The 22676-nt window shown below is 36.6% G+C and overlaps 2 protein-coding genes across 2 annotated transcripts; one reads left to right on the forward strand and one right to left on the reverse strand.

Annotated features, from left to right (window-relative positions):
• The first annotated feature begins 6439 nt into the window (after positions 1 to 6439).
• Positions 6440 to 8815, forward strand: LOC100313596 (ferritin-like protein 1). The gene is made up of 3 exons (NM_001168061.1): positions 6440 to 6703; positions 7895 to 8093; positions 8320 to 8815. The coding sequence occupies exons 1-3, from the start codon at positions 6512 to 6514 to the stop codon at positions 8436 to 8438; spliced, it is 510 nt and encodes a 169-aa protein (NP_001161533.1). The 5' UTR covers positions 6440 to 6511; the 3' UTR covers positions 8439 to 8815.
• Positions 8816 to 19755: 10940 nt separating this feature from the next.
• LOC100367148 (E3 ubiquitin-protein ligase TRIM45-like) lies at positions 19756 to 21963 on the reverse strand. The gene has a single exon (XM_002741464.1). The coding sequence runs from the start codon at positions 21961 to 21963 to the stop codon at positions 19756 to 19758; it is 2208 nt and encodes a 735-aa protein (XP_002741510.1).
• Between the last annotated feature and the right edge of the window lie 713 nt (positions 21964 to 22676).

Genomic DNA, 22676 nt, shown 5'->3' on the forward strand with positions numbered 1-22676 from the left:
GAACTATTTGTTTGTTATCACTCCACACGTTAACAACTCGAACATATCTTGTCATAATGTTGTTCTTACAACTGTTTATAACCATTGATCGACTGCTGTAAATGTTGTGTATTTAGCTGCATGCATGCTCCAGCTGATTAATACGTGTAATCAAACAGAAAATGACAGCAGTTTACGGAGGCTGAAAACGGCGCAAACTACCACATCACACCGACGTTTGCCAGACTGCAGCGTTGAAGAGCCCTCTATCATCGAATTATTCATTTCAATCGTGTATTTTTTGTTGCTATACATTTATCAATAATGAAAATTATATTCCGGATTTTTAATTATTAACAACTAATTTTGTGCTTGTACCACTTATTGAGTCTGATGAGCGGTTTGGATAATTTTGTGTAAAAACATGATTTGTTGCAGACTTCGAGAAAAAATATGAGTTACCTTAGAAATGAATAAATAAGTACCTGTTCTCATAACAGTATGAACAGTCCAAAAAAGAATGCTTATACTTTATTTGAATATATAGGCAGCTTTATTTGTCTTACGTCTGCACCTTTTATTTTTGTAAGTTTGCAGGCGTTCATGAATAATACAATAATAATACAAAAACACCTACATTAAATAAATTATATATAATTAATTAAAACCACACGGGTAAAGAAATGAAACAATAAAATGGAGGTCCTTGTTTATATCGAAAAGCAGTTCAGTGATATTGATATGACCTGATTAGCGGGGAATGCTTATTTGATAACCACGTTCAGTTGTAACTACGGCACCGCGGTATGCAGCATCCGGGCAATTATGCAAATGGTTAAATGTAAACAGTAGTACGTGAAGTTATATATGGCGCCATACTACAATAGTCATAGTGTTGATGGTATGGTTTACTGTGCAGTGAAAATGACAAAAGTGTGAGTTCGTACCAGGTGAGTCATATCTACGTCATCGTTCAGATAAAGCATCATGATGTCACCGTGTTGCACGTCGATACGTTAGTGATTGGAACTACGGTATATCGATAAGTTATCATTTTTAAACCTGCCAAAGCCAAAATAAAAGTACAATTAAAGCGAGTTTAGCCACTATTTTCGTGGTCTACAGTTTAACACCAGTCAAGCCAGGCCTGAATACAAGTGACGGAATGCCAGATGTCAACGCGAGACACTTGCCCACCTAACAGCGTGTTATATGTGAGCCAGTTTTTCTAAAATATCATCTACATTTTCTGCATAGTTCTGTATTAATCGAAAAAAATGGATGTGAATTTTAAGCAGCCATTTTGATCCACGCCAAAAAAAGGTATACCCTGCGAAAGGTTGCGTTTTTTTTGGGGCTGAACGGGACAATAGTTTTCTGGGATTGCGTCGGCCTGTAGTATGTTTTTTTTCGCACAGTTCATTTCAATCACGTGATACGGTATGTCCACACTTCAATATTATATAAATAACATCATACATATCAAGCATTTAGGATATATATAATTTGGTGAAACTTTATTTTGGTGTACCGGTTGAATATGCGTGGTTTCATTCTCGTGGTATAAAACAGTAGACAAAAATACGAAACCAGTATGAAACCATAGTCCTTCCATGAGATAGTATTGCAATCTGATTAAAATATAATCCTGGTTGGCTTAATTTTTTTTATATAATTATTATTTATTTTAATTATTTTTTGACGTTACAATTATTTTGTTAAAACTTTATGAAAGCACCTAGTGCAGCAAATGTATTGTAAAAGCAAATATTAAAATAAATGATAATAATAAAATTAATAAAATGTATATTAAAATAAAAGTAAAAAAATTAAGTCAACCGGGATCTTTTTTTAATCAGATTGGAAGGACTGCGGATAAACTTTAAGAGCGCTTGCTCGAATTTCATGTCAAAAAAACAATGTACTAGTATTTTACCCGCGTTGTATACGTCGCTATGAGTCCCATATCGAACAGGACACGACGCGACGACCATCGCCCTTTAATACGAAACTGCACACTTGAGTAATAGCGGATATTACTTGTAATTTCTCCCTGTACGTCCGTGCATGCGTCCTCCCGTCTGTCTGTCTGCGCTTATATCTTAGACATGCCTAAGCCGGTTGCATTCAAACTTCACACACATATCATACATACGTACATTACCAAATGATGGCCAATTTAGTGCAATAAATCATTAAAATCAAGCATTTCTGCTGTTTGGGAAGCGCATCTCAGCCATAGATGGGCATATTTTATTCAAACTTGGCATGTCAATTGAACATATTGGGTCCTTGCACGTCATTTTTTCAGATCAGAATGAAATTGATCGACTGGCGGCCATTTGCAGTTGCAGAGAAAATGCAGTTCCAGAATGATATTTCCGACATGTTTTTACCGACCACATTCAAACTTTATACATATATCACACATCAGAAACTTAAACTCAAATTTGTCTTCTACGCTTCCGAATGATTGCGTCTAACAAAAACCGACATGACCAAGTTATCACATTTCCACAATGGTTACCTAAGGCGAATTTGCAAAATATTCTGGCCAGTGATCATCACCAATGATGACACATTCTCAGGACATAACGAGCCGAAGACTGGGTCATGTTCTCAGAATACCACAAGACTCAATTCTCATAACAGCACTTCGCTGGACGCCACGGGGTAAACAAAACAGAGGGAGGCCAAAAACCACATGGAGAAAAACCATTACCACAGAATGTGCCCAAGCAAACCTGACCTGGAGTAGACAGGAATGGAAGAACCTGATTGCAGCCTTATATCCAGGTTTGGGATGAAGAGGACCACAAACATATCATATTGTCATGAATTAGTTTACGCGTATCTGTTGATCGACTTAATTAGCTGATTACGAGCGAATTGCTGTGTTATGTCTGTCATCGTTTAGGCCTATTTCAAGTTTTGAACGGAACTTGGCTCAGTGATTTGGAACTAATTACGAGATAACCGTCGCTATTCGGACTACTATTTCTGTTATTAATGGCAGTTATTAATGTAGTGAACGATTAATCAAAAGATATGACGTATTCAGTACTTAGTTTGATTGGCTGTATGATTGAAGGTTACGCCTTAGAGTCTTTTTACTGCATTGTAATTGGTTAAGGTTTTGAAAATGAATAAAGAGAGTTTTGAGTTGGTCTTGGCGGGTACTCCACGATAGACGCAGTCTAAGTCCAGTCCTAGAGAGTCTTGGGCGAGTCTTGGTTCAGCCTTGCGATAGTCTTGGGGATTTTTCCCCAGGGCACTGTGTCTTATAGAGTGCTCGACTGTCCGACTAAGACGAGAGTTGAAACGTATTTCGTTGTGCTTGTCTTATTTGACTGTAAAGCTTAAGTGACTTCCTGGATCCCGTACCTCAAGGGGACAAGATAGAGAGACGAGACGAGATCCCCCCCCCCCCCCTGGCAAGTGTGGAGAACCCAGAGAGAAGAATTCCCCCCTGATAATATCATGCATGAGCACTTGCATTTATTTATTGATCCAATTCAAGTTGGTCGAATGGCGGACAATTTAGTGGTAAATTCAACAAAATCAAGAATTTCTACCATTCCGGAACTGAATCTCGATCGTGCATGAACATATATCATTCATACTTGGTATGACACATTCAGTTTGATTCAAAATGGCTGACTGGTGGCTATAATATTTTGTTTTAACGAATGCTGTTTTTGGAACCATATTGCTATTATGGCTGGACTGATCATGTTAAGATTTTACACATTTGCACATACATCTACTAGTATTTCAGAATCTGATACATAATGGCTGATCGCCATTTTCTTACTAGAAATGCATTATAAATGTCATGGACAGAATAAAGGGAGGAATCACACAAATAAACTGACTTCACTTTGTATCATATCTGGAACATGAATATGATAAATAATTATTTGGCAATAATCACAGGGAGCTCATGTAAAATGGCAGTCACTAAAAACTGGACGGGGACTTGTCATTGACACTGCGGACTTGTTATACATACTACATGTAATCTGGTAAATCATTTAATAATACATGTTTACATGATAACAGATGTTGAATGATGGGAAAATCCACTGTCAATAAAAAAAAATCCATTAAAAATTGTTAGAAAAGGGCGAACGCCAAACCATGAAATGGTCAGACTACACTATAAATACCAGTTAACAGAAACTTCGAGTTACGGGTAACCGGGAGCATATACTATAGACTGGCGCAGTCGGGCGATTAATTTGTTTTTGTAGTTTATATAAAATAAAATAAAAAATCGCGAAATGGAGGTGTTAGCGCGAAATCACCCCAGAGTAAACCAGTCGGGGTGATTTCGTAGTTACAAGGGATTTTGCGCTAACACCTCCATTTCGCAATTTATTTAATTTTATTTAAACTACAAAAACAAATTAATCGCCCCGACTGCACCAGTCTACATATACTAGTATTCGTAGAAATAGAACTCTATTATTTATGGCATTCGTAGCTGACGGTCGAAGGCTAAATAACCAAATCTTCATTATTTTAGCGTGAAACAGTACGTAATTTTTATGTGCTGCTTTCGAAAAATCGTAATGAAATACAGTAATAAACTAATTTAAAATTATTTATGTACATACTTAAAACATTGCTTGATCGAGCCTATTCTTGAAGTTATCACACTCTGACGTACCAATATTGCCCCAAATCAGAGTTACCCGGAGTTGTTGTTAACAAAGCATCGTTAGCTGCAATATTGCGACGGTACTAGTATACCGATTTTTTTTTATCGCCGGTAAGATTATTTTGCCCTTCATCGAACTAAGTTTAAATATGCATAGAACGGCAGCTACGCATCCAGTCAGCATCTAGTTCACATAGCGGATATCATAAATTGACCCCACAGAAGCGATTAGGGATTGGTAAGTTACTTCGGCCTGGGGGGGGGGGCAGATTCCATTTTGCCAGCTGTAAATCTCAGTTGACCCACCCCCTATCAAATAAAAAAAAGTGGGTGACCCACCCCATCATTATATTTTAAAACATGCTGACCCTCCCCCGTGAAAAATGATTACAAAATGTATATCTTATAGACCAGGAATGACTTACACCCGAAGCATAGTCTGTGCTTATGAAAACAAAGAAAACTGATTTTGGCTTAAATTTGTTGGATTTTGGCATTTTACAGAGCAAAATATGCATATTTACAATTTAAAAAAAAAAATATTAATTTATTTTTTCATCATTTATTTTAATTTATATATCAGCATTTGGACAAATTTAACTTTTTTGATTTGCTGAACAAAATCTGTCATATCTCTTTGTACTAATTGCTGTTTTGTCTTTCCGTATCATGTTGTAATTGGATAAATCCAGTAAATATCTTATACAATAGTGACTTCAGACTTTAAATAAAATAATCTAATATCAGCAGCACATGGACTTGGGATGTGTTTAAAACTTAACAGTATAATTGGGGTTCTAGCCGCATTGCATAATCTGTTAGTTATTTGGCAACTTCAACCCCAAAATATTTAGCCCATAACTTTGTTTTCATCAAAAATGTTTTAGGCAATATAGGTAATAGTTATTATTGAGAACACATTTGTACCATTTACTTTTTCATCCTTTGTTCTGAAATATTTTTTTAAAAAATATATGCATAAGCACGTGTGAGTATTCTGGAAAACATGGTGCCCCTCCCAATCACCCATTCGTGATATCAAATACAGAGTGGACCCCCCCCCCCCTTTGCAAAATCAAAAACACCCCCCACACTGATCCACCCCCTAGGCCGAAGTAACTGTCCAATCCCTTATTGAAGTTTCTGGATTTTACAGCAAAGTGAAACACTCGATATTTAGCCCAGATCAGTGCATTATGTTTTTAAATAACTTAAAATGCTGTGTACCTTATTCTATAAACGGCAAAGTATACTATAATGCGAAGAAGATATAATAATACACGTAAACAATGGTACGATCATTGGATGAAAAATTGCTGGTCACATGTTCTATATAGCGATCACCTATTGGTCAGCTTGAGGCGTGTCATACCCCGTCTATTTATGATGAAGAGCAGGCAAGCGTCCCGTATTCAGACGTTTTCAAAAAGCGATTGGCTATGTCTTGTGTACGCGCTAGGCATACGTTTAAATCTCGGAGTCTGAGCAGGGTGTGCAAAACCACCACGAAGTCAAAGCATGTTATCATAACAATGCTTGTAGTACTGATTTTTTTTGTATTTATGACTGCAATGTAACTAATAACTTATTTTGGCTAAGGACAATATTCGTGTATTATTTCTAGTATTATATTGACGCGAGCTTTCTTTTCTACTGCCCTTGATTTGAATGATTAGTTCTGTTGCACATGCGCGTCAGACTATTTCGGTGAATTTAAGTCCCATAATGCATTGCATCCCCACTTCCGCTTCGCTGTTTATCTTTCTTTACGTTTTTACGCTGCCAGTAACAAACACTGTCAGTGTGTGTTATTTGTTCTGCTCGTTTTATCCATTTTCTTACAATATAATCTAGTTGAACCAGTCAGCCATGGCACAGTGTCGTCAAAATTATCATGAAGAATGTGAGGCGGCGGTAAATAAGCAGATAAATTTGGAATTGTATTCCAGCTATGTTTACCTTTCAATGGCACTCCACTATGACCGTGATGATATCTCTTTAGGCGGTGCATGCAAGTTTTTCAAGAAGTCTTCAGACGAAGAAAGAGAACATGCAGAGAAGGTACGAATAGTTGTCGTCGCACCTATATTTGTAATGCAAACAATTGTAGACTACAAGACAACTACTAGTTGTCGGAAATTACCCATAGTATCTCCTATTCATTGTCTTTTTCACGGCCGCCATTGTTTTGAAAACGACGACTATAGTCTACGGCGTCGTCTACGGCTATGCTGTCTCATTTATCCCGTAAGAGGGATAGTCTTGTCGCACGAATGTGATTTTAGTCGCGTAGACACGAGTAGTTTGGCGTAGTTGTATTCTCTCGGCTACCCAGATTTGGTTTCTAAAAAAAAATGTGCGAAAATGTCCCATTGTTGTACAAAGATAAGCAACTGGTGTGATATGCGATAAAGATCCTAACATGAAGTTATGCGATTGCCAGATGATATCGAGGGAGTCTGTAGAAAAACGGATTAGTGTTTGTCCAAGGTTGTTTTTTCATGTCGTTTAGTGCGTATGCCGTTGAAAGCAAAAGCGAAGCAACCCGCCAATCATGTAACCAGAGTGGGTCGAATTAGCATACTAATTTCGACTGCCATCTTGCCCTGAATTTAACGCTTTGTTCAAGTGCCCATTTCTATTTCTACAGTCGAATATTATCTTGGTTTCAGGAAAGTGATATCATTGTGCATTTAACACACAGGGAATGGAATATAATGAATATTACATGCCTTTAATCTACAAATGAGATACTAATAGTATAAATTATTTTACCATAAATGGGGCACTATTTCCTGGGGTCCTGTATTTGGGGTTAACAAAAACCCTAAAACATTTTCACAGGCATTTAATTTCACTGTTCACAAACTTGGCAAGGAAACGATAAGGTCTATTCTTATATTACATGTTCACTTGGATTTAATTTAGTGCATTTCTTGCATCGTAAGAATAGCAAAATTAAAAACCATTGAATAACTAATGCATTTACTGAAAAATACAGAAATTACATGCATGATGTTGCAGTGCATACAGTATTTGCATAACAATAGAATGTTAATGATTTCTATTGCATTAATTGTTATGCTTGATTGTTTGTTGGTTCTATTATTTATCTGAAATTTATTAGTCGGGACCCCTACTCTATAATGCCCTTAGCAGAACCTTGAAAGGCATTGAATTCTAAATATTTTTTGAGTGATAAAACCTTCCATTTTGTGATACACATTTAATATGTAAATCTTTGTCTTTTAGCTTATGAAATTTCAAAACAAGCGAGGTGGCCGTATTGTTCTACAGGATGTCAAGAAGCCTCAAAAAGATGAATGGGGCACTTTATTGCAAGCTTTTGAGACTGCATTAGATTTAGAAAAACTTGTCAATCAAGCATTGTTGGACTTGCACGAATTGGCTTCTAAACATGGAGATTCCCATATGTCTGATTTTATTGAAGGTAAGTTATCAGCAACACCGGAAAATACCCTCATTTCACTTGTCTATTTTTTTATTAGAATCTCAATACAGATGCACATAATCAAAAATTGTATTAATTATAGACATCAAACATCAATACTACAATAACATCCTGTCGTGTTATATCAGCTAAATATGGATGCCAGGGCTTATTTCATTTGAAAGCAACATCAATCTTCTCAACGCATATGTCTTTTCCTTTGCAGAAACATTCCTTTGTGAACAAGTTGAGAGCATGAAGGAGATCTCAGATCATATTACCAATTTGAAACGAGTTGGACCTGGCTTGGGCGAATATACCTATTGCAAAGATTTATCATCGTAAAAGCTTGACCATTTGAGATGGAGATGAACAGTGAAAAGTTACATGTAGTATTATGTAGTAATGATTAGTATTAGTTGATACTGGCAATGAGCTTACGGTAGTAAAGTAATTTCTCAACTAAAATCATGAAACCATTTGTTCATGTCAAATCAATAGTCCTTTTTGAAGATGGCATTGTGTTCAGCCAACTGTTCTGGTATTTTTTGGGGGTCAAATTCAGATAGAATGTATTATGTACGATTGAATATTCTTTGTTTTCACCTTGTTTGTTGTATGTCGTTATTACACTTTGATGCAAGTTTAGCAAAGATCTTTTTCAATGGGCACACTTCCTTTCATTTTGTCATTCCATTTATGTAACTGAATATTGCATATTATTCATTGATTTTCTTTTTCAATAATTCACAGGGTATATTCACTGGCACGTATATTCATTTTGCCGGTTTTATATTGTTGTCATCGGGGTGTAACTCGCAACCTAAGCTATGGTAATAACAGTATACAATGTGATATTTAGATGTACATGTAAATTTTAATATGTGGGAGTATATTTTAAATGAAGAGTTGGCATGACCATATTATCTTACTGCTCCTTGAATTGTGTATGTCAGACCATGAGACATGTTTTGGGAAGGTGTGTGTGCACACACATTTAGGCATTCATGCATCCCCCATTATCTATTGAGTAATTTTTCTGTGTTGCCTGAAACAATTTTTACCTTGCCAGTCAAAGATGAAAGAAAAGGTAAAAATGTGAAAACTAAGAAGAAAAGTTGTATAATCAAAATATTGGAAATGAACCGCAAAATGGAGCCAAACACGCAAGGCACACAATCAAGGTGAATGGCTGACAATTTCTTCAATTTTTTTAGTTTGCTAACCATAGACTACCATGGTTTGCAATCAAGTCCGTGGTTAATGACTGGTTATCTGGAACTATAGCCACAGTCAACCATGAACCACCATGTTTAAATGTGGTCTACCATGGTTGCTGAACAATTTGCATATACCGGTACATGTATAGGAAAATATAATATAAATATAATACAATAGTATTAAACATTTATCACTTGGTTCAGCATGTTAAGAGAATATTTTATGTGCAACTGTCACCCATAACCTAAATTGTACTTTATACAAGTTAGTGTACAAGTTATGTCGTGTAATGAGACGTTACCAATGATGAGTAGAAAAAAGCAGTTTGAGTTAAAGTATTCTTGGATATTATAAAAATGAGTCAAAGAATTAGAAATCAATTAACTTTTTCATAATGAGCGTGTCAACCATATTCAACATTCAAACGTGGTCAACCATAGAAGTTGATGGTAAGAACTGATCAAAAGCTAATTCAATTGTCGGGGTCAGACTTTAAAAGTTGGTTTGGAATGTAGAAGAAAAGTTTCTAAAGATGGAAAAGCTTAATAAAAAAATAAAGCTGCGTTTAAAAGGCTGGAAAGGGAAGGTGAAAAATTTTAGTAGTTGTTTATTTAAAGGTAGTTTCTTAGGAATGCAAAAAAGTAAGACACTCCATGAATCGTGTGCAGAAGGTGTATCATGTTCGCAAAGTTGTATGGAACAGAATAAATAGAATCTATGAATCCTTTATTGTACAGAGACACCAAGACGCATGAATCGGGTACAGCAGCCATGTCGCATGAACCAGCACAAACATGATACATCAACCATGCACAGAAGCCATATGACATACACATGTATCACAAACCATGCACAGAAGCCATATGTCGTATCACAAACCATGCACAGAAGCCATGACACTTCATAAACCATGCACAGAAGCCATGTCGTATTACAAACCATGCACAGAAGCCATGACATATTACAAACCATGCACAGAAGCCATGACATATTACAAACCATGCACAGAAGCCATAACATATTACAAACCATGCACAGAAGCCATGACATATTACAAACCATGCACAGAAGCCACATGACATTGCAAACCATGCACAGAAGCCATATGACATATTACAAACCATGCACAGAAGCCATGACACTTCATAAACCATGCACAGAAGCCATATGTCGTATTACAAACCATGCACAGAAGCCATATGTCGTATTACAAACCATGCACAGAAGCCATATGACGTATTACAAACCATGCACAGAAGCCATGACATTACAAACCATGCACAGAAGCCACATGACATTGCAAACCATGCACAGAAGCCATATGACATATTGCAAACCATGCACAGAAGCCATATGACATATTACAAACCATGCACAGAAGCCATATGACATATTACAAACCATGCACAGAAGCCATATGACATATTACAAACCATGCACAGAAGCCATGTCGTATTACAAACCATGCACAGAAGCCATGACATATTACAAACCATGCACAGAAGCCATAACATATTACAAACCATGCACAGAAGCCATGACATATTACAAACCATGCACAGAAGCCACATGACATATTACAAACCATGCACAGAAGCCACATGACATTGCAAACCATGCACAGAAGCCATATGACATATTACAAACCATGCACAGAAGCCATGACACTTCATAAACCATGCACAGAAGCCATATGTCGTATTACAAACCATGCACAGAAGCCATATGACATATTACAAACCATGCACAGAAGCCATGACATTACAAACCATGCACAGAAGCCACATGACATTGCAAACCATCCACAGAAGCCATATGACATATTGCAAACCATGCACAGAAGCCATATGACATATTACAAACCATGCACAGAAGCCATATGACATATTACAAACCATGCACAGAAGCCATATGACATATTACAAACCATGCACAGAAGCCATATGACATATTACAAACCATGCACAGAAGCCATATGACATATTACAAACCATGCACAGAAGCCATATGACATATTGCAAACCATGCACAGAAGGAGGAGGTGCGCATGCGCGAGTAGGACTATCATCGTAACCGATCGGCTCCACCAAATAGAATAAGAAATACAAGATTTAGCTCACAATATCAACCAAAGGTACATCATGGCGAGTAATAAAGTCGGTGTGAAAGGTAAAGACAGGAAAGTAGACCAGATGCTGAATGGATCTACAAGATCAACGAGGAGGACTACACCGGACAGAAATGAAAACCAAGATGGCGCCGAGCACATGAATGAATCGCCCGAAATCAAAAAGTTAATGAATCTCCCGACCGATCAGAAAATATCGATCATTTTAAAGAAAATTCTCGAAGTACCGACAGAGGTAGTAAAGATTGCACCACTTGCAAGGAAAATGGAAGAAAGGGTGTGTGATATCGAAACCTCACTTGAAAATGCTCACGTGAAAATTGAAGAAGTCATGGCGGACACTACGACGAAAAGAGAAATGACAGAATTGAGACAGAAACTTGCAGATACCGAAACGGAAATGCAAAGGTTAAAATGGAAGCAAGATGATCAAGAAAACAGGGGAAGAAGAGTCAATATAAATTTCAGGAATATTCCGGAGGGAGTAGAGAAAGAAAGTAACGGGTGTGTTGAATTTATTCGAAACTTCATTGTACACCACATGGGCTTAGACGAGGTGAAAGACATGGCAATTCAGAGAGCACACAGAGACCCGCCATTCTCAGATCTAAAGAGGGGAAAGTCAACATTTAGTAGACAAGTAAAGGTAGCATTTGTGAATGCTGGTGAAGCAAGAAATATCCTGATGGCAGCTCCTCGAAAGCCGAGAAACCACCCTTACAAGGGAAACCATATTTTCGTCACAGACGATGTGAGCAGTATAGTAAGAGATGAATGAAGACGTCTGGTCGAATATAAAAAGAAATTGAAGAAAGACAATCCCGAGAAAAGGTGCTTTATAGCCTGGCGGATACCAATCTGATTAAAATCTGATGTAGTGTACAGGCTTTAGTTATTTTAGCTATAAACTTATTTTAATTTTATTTGTTATTACTTTTGTTATTAATGCCCTTTTATTTTATTATTTTACTTTGATTTTTTTTAATTCCGGCGGAATTAAAAAAAATCACAAAATCAAAATCAAAGTAAAATAATAAAATAAAAGGGCATTAATAACAAATATAATAAAAGATAAAATTAAAATAAGTTTATAGCCAAAATAATTAAAGCCCGTACACTACATCAGATTTTAATCAGATTGGGCGGATACCTGCAACTTTGATTGTAGAAGATGAGACAGGAAAACTAAAACAGGTGACAGTTGAGGACATATGAGGTATTTTCAGAATAGAATGAACGGTTAGTAAACAATGGCCATGTGGACAGGAGATGAGAACGAGTCGTGTTACATATAATTGTACTTCATTAACAGGACATTAGTTCTAAATGATGGGTTAACTATTTCATAAGGAATATAAAACAGGGTGGAAGCAGATCGGGTCTGCTTTCCTTATTTCATTCATGGTAAACCATTTTGGTATGCCCTTTTGTGCATTTTATGCTCTGGTTATTTCAATGAGATTATGTTGTTTTTGTTGTGTTCTTTGTGTTTTGTTTTATTATTTATATGAACAAAAATGGGCAATTGTTTCAAAAAATGAAACCGAAAAGTATAGCAAAAATCAAACTAGAAATGGATCTTAATGTTTTGACATTAAATGTCAGGGGTATGCGTGACTATAAGAAAAGAAAAAAAATTTCAATCTGGCTCAGCAAGAAAAAAGCAAATTTGATATTTCTGCAGGAGACACATAGCACAGCTTCAGACGAAAGCTTTTGGTCTTCACAATTTAAAGGTAAATGTTGGTATGCACATGGAAGGAAGGTATGTTGTGCTCCAGGGGAAAATTGATGATATGCCATATACTATTTTAAATACTTATGCTCCAAATAGGGAAAATGAGCATGTAGAGTTGTTATCACAAATTGAACAGGTGCTGCTGGACAATCCCTTTGGTCTGGAGAACGAGATTATATGGGGAGGGGATTTTAATTATGCTATGAATACTGTAATAGATAGAAGTGGAGGGAACCACAAAACATGGAAAAAGTCAAAAAATAAAATCAATGAAATCATTGGCCAGTTCAACATCGTGGACATTTGGCGTTTACTCAACCCTGAAGTAAAAAGATTTACATGGCGTAGGAGTAGACCAACAATTTTACAGAGTAGATTGGATTATTTTTTTGTCACTAATGGTCTCCAAAATAGTGTTAGCAAAGTCGAAATTATCCCGGGGATACAATCAGATCACTCAGCTGTCCAACTACTACTGCAGTTTTCTCAGGATAAACGGGGTCCATCTCACTGGAAATTTAATGCCAGCCTTGTTTATGACAAAGTATATGTGGCAGCATTGTCAGAAAAAATTAAGGAATGGGAAAAGGAGTCGGACAGGAAGGAAAAGGGGTTAGTATGGGACTACATTAAATTTAAAATAAGGGAATTTACTATTAAGTACTCTAAAGGTAAGGCAAAGGATCGCTGGGAGAAAATTAAAGAATATGAAACAAAAGTGAAACACCTAGAAGTGTTATGCGCTGAGGAACCAAACAATATTAATATGGATAAATTAGAGAAAAGTAGACAAGAACTAGAGAAAGAATATGATTTCATAACAGAGGGACAAATTATAAGATCGAGAGCAAATTGGTTTGAAAAGGGAGAAAAAACAATAAGTATTTTCTTGGTCTGTTGAAATCAACGAAAAGCAGATCCTGTGTTAAAAAGCTTAAAAAAAATAACAAATACATCTCGAAATAAAATCATTTTATACAAATCTGTATAAAGCAGCAAATACAAATGACAAATTTTTGGAAAAATTCCTGAATGACAATGTCACTAAACTGGAGGAAAATTCAAAAAAAATATGCGAGGGTCTACTCTCAATTGGAGAAGTTTTTAATGTATTGAAAACACTTCCAAAAAATAAAAGTCCAGGCAACGATGGACTGACCTCCATACATAACCCTTTGGCCTATAGTGGGTCAGATATTGGTTGATGCACTAAATGCAGGACACCAGAAAGGTGAATTAACTGTGTCACAGCGTCAGGGTATTATAACTCTAATCGAAAAACCAGGGAGAGACCAGCAGCACCTCAAAAATTGGCGACCTATTACACTACTAAATGTAGATATTAAACTCGCATCAAAGTGTCTAGCAAAACGTATCGAAAAAGTATTACCTGATATTATTGGACCACCCCAAGTAGCGTTTGTGAAGGGGCGGAAAATTGGAGATTACATCCGTTTTATTGATGAAATAAATAATTACACCCTGGAGCACAACTTGCCAGCCATACTAGTGGCAGTGGATTTCGAAAAGGCATCTGATATGGTAGACTGGAATTTTCTTCATAAAGTTCTAAACAAATTTGGATTTGGGGACGGTTTTAGGAGATGGGTTGAAACAATGTATAGAAATATTGAAAGTAGTGTAATTAATAATGGATATGGTACAGGATATTTTAAAGTTGAAAGAGGGTGCGACAGGGTGATCCACTGTCACCAGCTTTATTTATACTCGTTTTAGAAACTTTGCTTGCTGCAATAAGGGAAGACCAAAATATTGAGGGTATAAACATTGCAGGTCAAAGTGTCAAGGAATGTGCTTTTGCTGATGACATGACTTGTTGCATCACAAATTGTGAATCTATGGGATGTCTGTTGCAGTTACTTAATGATTTTCAGGCGTGTGCTGGTTTGAAAATCAATAGAGACAAAACAGAAGCAATCTGGCTAGGACAATGGAAAAACAGACGGGAATGTATGTTCGGGGTTAAATGGCCCACTTCGCCGATCAAATTAGTAGGAGTGTACTTCTCATATAATAAAACTGAAGTGAACAAACTAAACATTGACAAACCATTACAAAAATTGAAAAGCGTTTTGAACCTATGGAAATCTAGACAGCTCTCACTATTCGGGAAGATACAAATTGACAAAACGCTGGGACTGTCCCAGTTCACTTATATTTTGTCTAACACTAGTGTTCATTCCAATGTATTGAAAGATGTTCAAAAAATTATTTATAACTTTATTTGGGGTGGAATTGATCGTGTGGCAAGGAGAACCATGATCGGCGGGGTGGGCCAGGGAGGGATAGGCATGACTGACCCAGTCATACAGAAGAAAATTCAAAGAATACTATGTCTTAAACGTGTTTTGAGTAACGAAACAGACCACCCATGGAAACGTTTTGTTCTAGATAAATTTAGCAGACTAGGGGGAAATATTTTATTGAAATGTAACTTTACAACTAAACTGCTTCCATTGAAGTTCACAGATTACATGCTTGAATGTCTAAATACATGGGAAGAAATCAATGTAAACATGCACAGTGATGTGAATCAGGTTCTGTGGAACAATAGGTTAATAACAATAGGTGGAAAATCAATATTTTATAAGCAATTTGATGAACTAGGAATACGGTATGTGTCAGACTTGTACTTAAATGGTAAATTTAGAACATGGGAAGAAATTGATCATAGTGATCTGTCAATGGTAGATAAACTGAAGTGGATTGGTTTGTGTGCTGCAGTTCCAGCAGTACTTAAACAAGATATCAAACTGAAAAAAAGGGAAATATCAATTGAAATTAGAAATGAACAGATACCCCTGGAAGAGGTATCTAAAAATACCCTGAAAAGAATGTTCATAGGTAAAATATTCATGAAACGTGCAAGTGAAAAAACCATGGAAAATATTCTAAATTTGAGTATAAACTGGAATTTAATGTACAAAATGATCACAAAACTAACAATAGAAACAAAAACTAGAGAGTTTCAATTTAAATCATTACACAACATATTGTATACAAACTCCCACTTAAATAAGGTCAATCCTGTGCGCTTCCCAGAAAATAAATGCACTTTCTGTAATCAACACCCAGAAACACTTGACCACCTTTTCATGTCATGTAAATTTGTAGAGAGCCTCTGGCAAGATGTGATAAAGAATCTAGGGGAACCGCTTCAATTGGATAAAGTACCAGGTAAGCTGTGCAGTTTTGGGAGATCCGGAATACAGTTGGCAAATTAACTTTATTAGTTTGATGGTGAGAAAACATATTTATTTCTCAAAATATAAAAGTACCAAGCCAACTTACCAAAACCTAATGCATTTATTGCGGAAACATTTCCAAATTGAAGGTCAAATTGCTAAACAAAAGGAAAATGCACACTATGAAAAGTGGTCTCCCCTGATTCCCTACATCATAGAATAAATAATGAAATGTATGTATATGACGAGTTTCATTTTTATGTTAGAAATGTATGCTATTATTGAACAGCCCAAATAAAATTGCTTAAATACAAAAAAAAACCATGCACAGAAGCCATATGACATATTACAAACCATGCACAGAAGCCATATGTCATATTACAAACCATGCACAGAAGCCATATGACATATTGCAAACCATGTAAAGATTGATGTCTTATGAAATGTTAATGTCAATAATTTGTAATAATTGTTTATTATCGTGTATTACAGACCTCTTCCCGTAGGTGTTATACAGAATATAAGAAATTACATTTCAGTCACGTGGCTAAAAATGGTGCAGTGGAAAAAAAAAATTAGTTGCCATTTCTTCACTTGAAAGCTAGAAACAAAAAATAGTAACAATAAATATGATCGAAGGCTAGAGAACTTACAAATACAATACAAATTCATGAATATCTGGTTGCACATAATATGGATGTATTATACAAACTACATACCAATAGAAAGTGAAGTGCGCCCTCTACAGACGTATTGTCACAACTGCACACTCTTATCCCCAGGGGTGGTACTCCAAGTCAGACTTGGTACCCATGCTGAAGTATAGCTTCTCAAAAAAACCTCTAGACACATACCGTACTTATTTTTGTGAAATTACACCCTTTTCAAGTGCAGAAACTTAAAATAGACACCCTATATACAAACTAAAATCATACTGTTTCCAAGTTGAGGTAACATGAATTCATGAGATTCCTTTTTCACACTTTATTGCTATATTCTAAGTCACATCTAAAATATTCGATCTTAAACACGGTACACGCGTATACGCGTCAAATGACTAAATAACACCCCTTTTATGCGTTTTTTTTTTACTTCAGCTTGCGTACCATATTTTATTCAGAGACCCTCCTCTGGGCTCTTATCTCCCAAATAAGACAGTCATATTTACCACACGCATATACAGTTTATGTGATGATATGCGAAAAGAGGAGAACGTGCATCTACGGGTAGGTTGCATTACGAACCATGCGCAGAAGCCATGTCACGTCATCGACCATTAAGGTCCTTCGCGGGTATTGGAACAGATGCTCATGATTTTTAAACTATGGTTTTATTTTGTGTTGTAAGAAAATTCACATAAAACATATGGACACTGGACTACACGTGAAAATGGCCAAAAATAGCGATGTTTAAGCCATTAGATAAAATCTTGTAGTATCTAAAAACATTCAGTGACATATTGCGAAAGAACAGTGTTGTGATAGAAAATATAACTCAAATTATTGCGAGATTCGGGATAATATTTATTTTCCATGAACAAATCGATTACTATGGCAATTGTTTAAAAAATTACAATTTTTTGCATTTGACACACGATTTGTACAGGATAAAAACACCGTAGCGATGGCATACATCTGAATATATAATTGAGTAACACTTCAATTCTCACCCTATTTTATAGGTCGAAATACCCTTGATAGTCATGTGACATATGAATCGCGCACATACGTCATATGACATCACATGTAGTTCAAGTTTGTTCATAATTTATTAATTATAATAATTATTAACTCTGTACTATGAAACTCCTTTGGATTTATTGGGGTCTTTGAACTATTTAACGGAACATATATGCAATTATTTAATGATGCTGGTTGTCTCAGTTCAACGCATACATCAAATTAATATTCAAAGCGTAAATTAAACTATATTTAAAGACAAAAAAATGAAAAACCTAACAGAATTAAGTGCTTCAACTATTACTACGAGTACTACCACCCCTTTAGAAAAACAAACAAACAAACTTTGTGCCAAAAGATATACTATTATTTCATATGTGTTGTACAATAAACTCCTACTGTCACTAAAATATATATTACAGTAAGATGAGAAATCAAATAATCGTAATTACTATCTTAATAATAACTGGAATTCTGGGTTATGATTATTGACCATGCAACTAAATATTAAACACTATTTCATTGAACGTATGATATCGAATAGGAATATTTTACTTGAAAATAAAATAATTAAATTATTAATGATTAGGTATTTAATTTGACAGGCTAATTATTCTACCACTATATTGAACTAATGTTCGATAATCATTAAAGGGCGGTGGTCGTCGCGTCGCATCCTATTCGATACGGGACTCATAGCGACGTACACGTCGCCTGTAAAATACATTGTTTGTTTTACATGAAATTCGAACACGCTCTGTTCGATGACCACCGCGCTTTAAACGTTTACAATAGGCGTATTTGTACAGACATGCGTAGAAAGCGTTAATGACTGCAGATGAAGAAAGGGGGGGTAATTGTAATGGACACAGCAGCCATACAAAGAGGGAATTTGGATGACTTTGAATATGTTTTACTGGTTTAAATATGTTTGTTTCCTCTTGATATAAATAGTAGTGTACGATTTATAAGGAAATAACAATAATGTTTTGGCTTTGAAGATGAAAGTATTTGTTCGATATGTGCACTAGAGTTGTTCAGTCGAACAAATACTATGTATGCTGAAATTCCTCATGAAAACTCGTATCCCAATGAACATGCTAAAAATAAGTTATTTGCTCCCATTGTCATATCGACCACCACTAAGAAATGTTGACACTTTCCAAACATGTGCTTCCCATAAATAGTAAACTGGGAACCAGGGTAGGTCATTCATTTCCATGACTTTGGCTCTATCTCTGAAAGCACCACAGCGCGTATATATATAACGCGTTTGAACCAAAGGATCCAATAATCGGATAACAATAAAGTCGAATGTAATAGTAATTACAATTATTTGGGTATTTTAACGATGACTCCTTTGGATTATGATTCATCGTAAACTTTCGAAGGTTCCTTTTACAGCCTATGCAGTAGTTTTACTACTACGCATTCGTAGTGATTGTTATTGCACGTACCATAACATTGTGAATGCTACCCTTCCATCGAACAAATACAACATTAGTTCATGATCCAATGTGTTCATCTACATACAGTAAGAAACCACAATGTTAAAAATTAAATGTTCTCAGTCTATATTCAAGACATCTTTAATATTGATGAATGTATGTTCTCATTAATGTCACGTATTCGGTGAGTTGGTCACTGCCTGTGAAGATTCTAACACGTAAAGTACGTACTACTATACTGATTATATGTACTGGTACATTTTAACGCATTGGTTCCCTCTGTCTACTACTGCAATACTACCATCTCCAGTAATGCTTACACCCTGTGGACCACTGAGGACGTCGTCTTCACTGTCAAGCTTCGCTACAAAAGCTCCTTCTGTCGTGTAGATCTGAATTACGTCATCAGCGTCGTCAGCAACAAACAGAAGCCCAGAAGCGGACGCGATTCCGGTAGGATTGGTAAGTTTACCACGACCGTGACCGCTAACCGATATATTACGTAGGAAATTACCAATACCAGTATATACAGTAATTCGCTGGTGACCCGTGTTAGATACGTGAATATTTCCAGCTCGATCAAGTGCAATGAACGAGATATCTTTCAGCTGATCTGGTTTATCGCCTCCACTGCCGATTCTCTGCAAAAGTCCACCGCGTCGGTCGAAGACGAATATGCAGTTAGCTTCGTTGTCAGCCACAAGGATGTTACTCTCCCTGTCCACGGCTACGCCAACGGGCTTTCGCATTTGGTCGTTCTCAACAGTCAAGAGTTTTTCTCCATCTGTACTATAGATATGAACTGAGTTGGTTTCCTGTTCCGACAAGACTAGGTTACCATCATGGTCTAATGTGATGTCATACAGCTGCCCAAACGGTAAATTGAATTCACTGATATCATCAGGGTCGTCCAAACTTAGTGTTACCACTTTCTTATCACGTGAATCTGTTACGTAAAGTGTGCCAGTCCGTCGGTTGACAACTACTCCATTCGGCTCAGACAATTTCCCATCTCCCACCGTTAACATAGGATTGTTGCTAGTCACTTCAAATTTCATTGGACTACCTTTTATGTGTCGTCCACTCATTTTAATATTTAATTGATGAACGCCTTTGATTTGGGGTCGAAAGCTGCATAGATAGGTACCGGTTTTCGTACTCTGTAGTCGATTTGGAACTGCGATAGTATCTGGATCACGAAGTTCAGCTCGGAATGCATGTACGTTTAACTTATCTATCTTTGGGTTTTCACCGAAGCTCACCATGGTAACATTGGAACGCTGGCCACATACCACAGTTCCTTCCAGAGGTTCAATTACTGTTGGTGGAATATAAGTGCTGGATTTTATATCGGCAACATTGGAAAGACTGTCATGAAATATAGCATATTTTGTGCGATCCTCTGCAAACTCTATGGATGGCTCTCGTCGACTTTGTGTGGGGCTCACTTCTAATCTTCGTTCAACGAGTAGTGCAGTCCGTGCTTCTACTTGGCCCAACATTGCAACCACCTCTGTATCATTAGCTTCGTGCATGATGTCGTTTGTCAAATCTCTAGCGAAATCGAGTTTCGTTAAAGTCTCCACAATTTCTCGTTCTTTATTCTCTAAATTCTCCTCTTTCAAACGATACGCGGCATCCAATTTAACCTTCATGCGAGTTCTCTGTTGTTGAAGAGAACGGCTTAAATCGTCGAACAGCCTTTCTAGTCTTCGTTCGGCTACAACTTTGTCATAATCTAAATGATTACGCTCATCAGAAATGTGATTTTGCTGTTTTGACAATGCCTTTGATCTGTTATCCATGATATGCTGGATTTTCAAAATGTTCTCTCGGTGGTGTTTGACAGCCATGTCGAATCGTATTGTATCGTGTCCATGGTGATCTTTTATCGTGCATTTTTGACAGATGGAGATGTTACACCTTCGGCAGAACCTATCGATCGTTAATCTGTGTTTTCTACACATTATGTCGCGCTTTGCTTCGTTTAATTGCCCGCCATCTTTTTCACGAATGCCTGCAAGGGTTTCCTGCATATGCCTGTTATAAGGTGCCAGTCGTTTGTGGGCGTCGCTGCACTTCTCACATAAAAACAACGAACATTGGTGACACCAGCTTTCAGCGCAAGATTCGTCCGAGCAATTCTGACACATAATTTCTTCACTCTCTTGACCTTCTCTCACGGATCGTATTTCCCTTCTGATTTCCAAAACATTATATGGAAATCCATCTACACCATTTGATGGTATTGGCACCTTCTCGCTACATACTGGGCAATTAATAGGACCTCTTCTCCCTCCATACACCTTCACCAAACAGTCTCTACACACGGTGTGTAGACAAGGTAGAAATTTCGGTTTTTTGAAACGACTCTTGCATACTGGGCACGCATGTTCGTCTAATTCGTCGTCCGTGTTGTATTCGCTTTCCGAATTTACGCCGTTATCCATGACGAGAGCGTCAGTTTGAAAACACGTCTTGCTTCAACGATGGTTTGTTTATGACTAGTACCTAGTTGCCAAGTCCCAAATGAGACGTTTGTCGACAAGTACACACCTTTAATCCACGGTACCAATCAGAGATGTGAAATAAAGTACATGTGATGTGTAATAAATCACACATACACATACCTACGTAAGTGCGGTGTGTTTATTTCACGTAGAATACGGGGCTACATTAGACATATTTCAAATTATGTCATTTATTGGGAACTTTTTAATTTATATTAATAGCATAGTGGAGTGGTGGTTAATTTTGTTGTAAAACAAAACTGAATACGTCAAACTATTGATTGGTCGTAACACAAATGTTAACCTCTGATTTACATACTATAGTGGTTTCAAGTAGAAAAATACGGTAAGCGTCACTTGTATTGAGTCATATATTATCGACCTATACGAATGGACTTTTTTTTTTTTTTTTATAAATCATGAATGTAGCATACATGCAATCCCAGAATACAACATAGGTCTTATTTGCAATGATAGAAATCGTTGCTACCTGTCACGTGGTACTGTTAATTTAATACAAACTGATCTATATATCCAGATCACGAGCGGCAACATCAAAGCAACACAAGGTAGTGCATACTGGATCACGTGATCATAGGAAGAATTACCAACTCCGGGAACTATGATTCTCAAAATGTCAAAATTATAACGAA

The sequence above is a fragment of the Saccoglossus kowalevskii genome, chromosome 1, assembly GCF_978046115.1.
Source record: "Saccoglossus kowalevskii chromosome 1, keSacKowa6.1, whole genome shotgun sequence".
NCBI lineage: Eukaryota > Metazoa > Hemichordata > Enteropneusta > Harrimaniidae > Saccoglossus > Saccoglossus kowalevskii.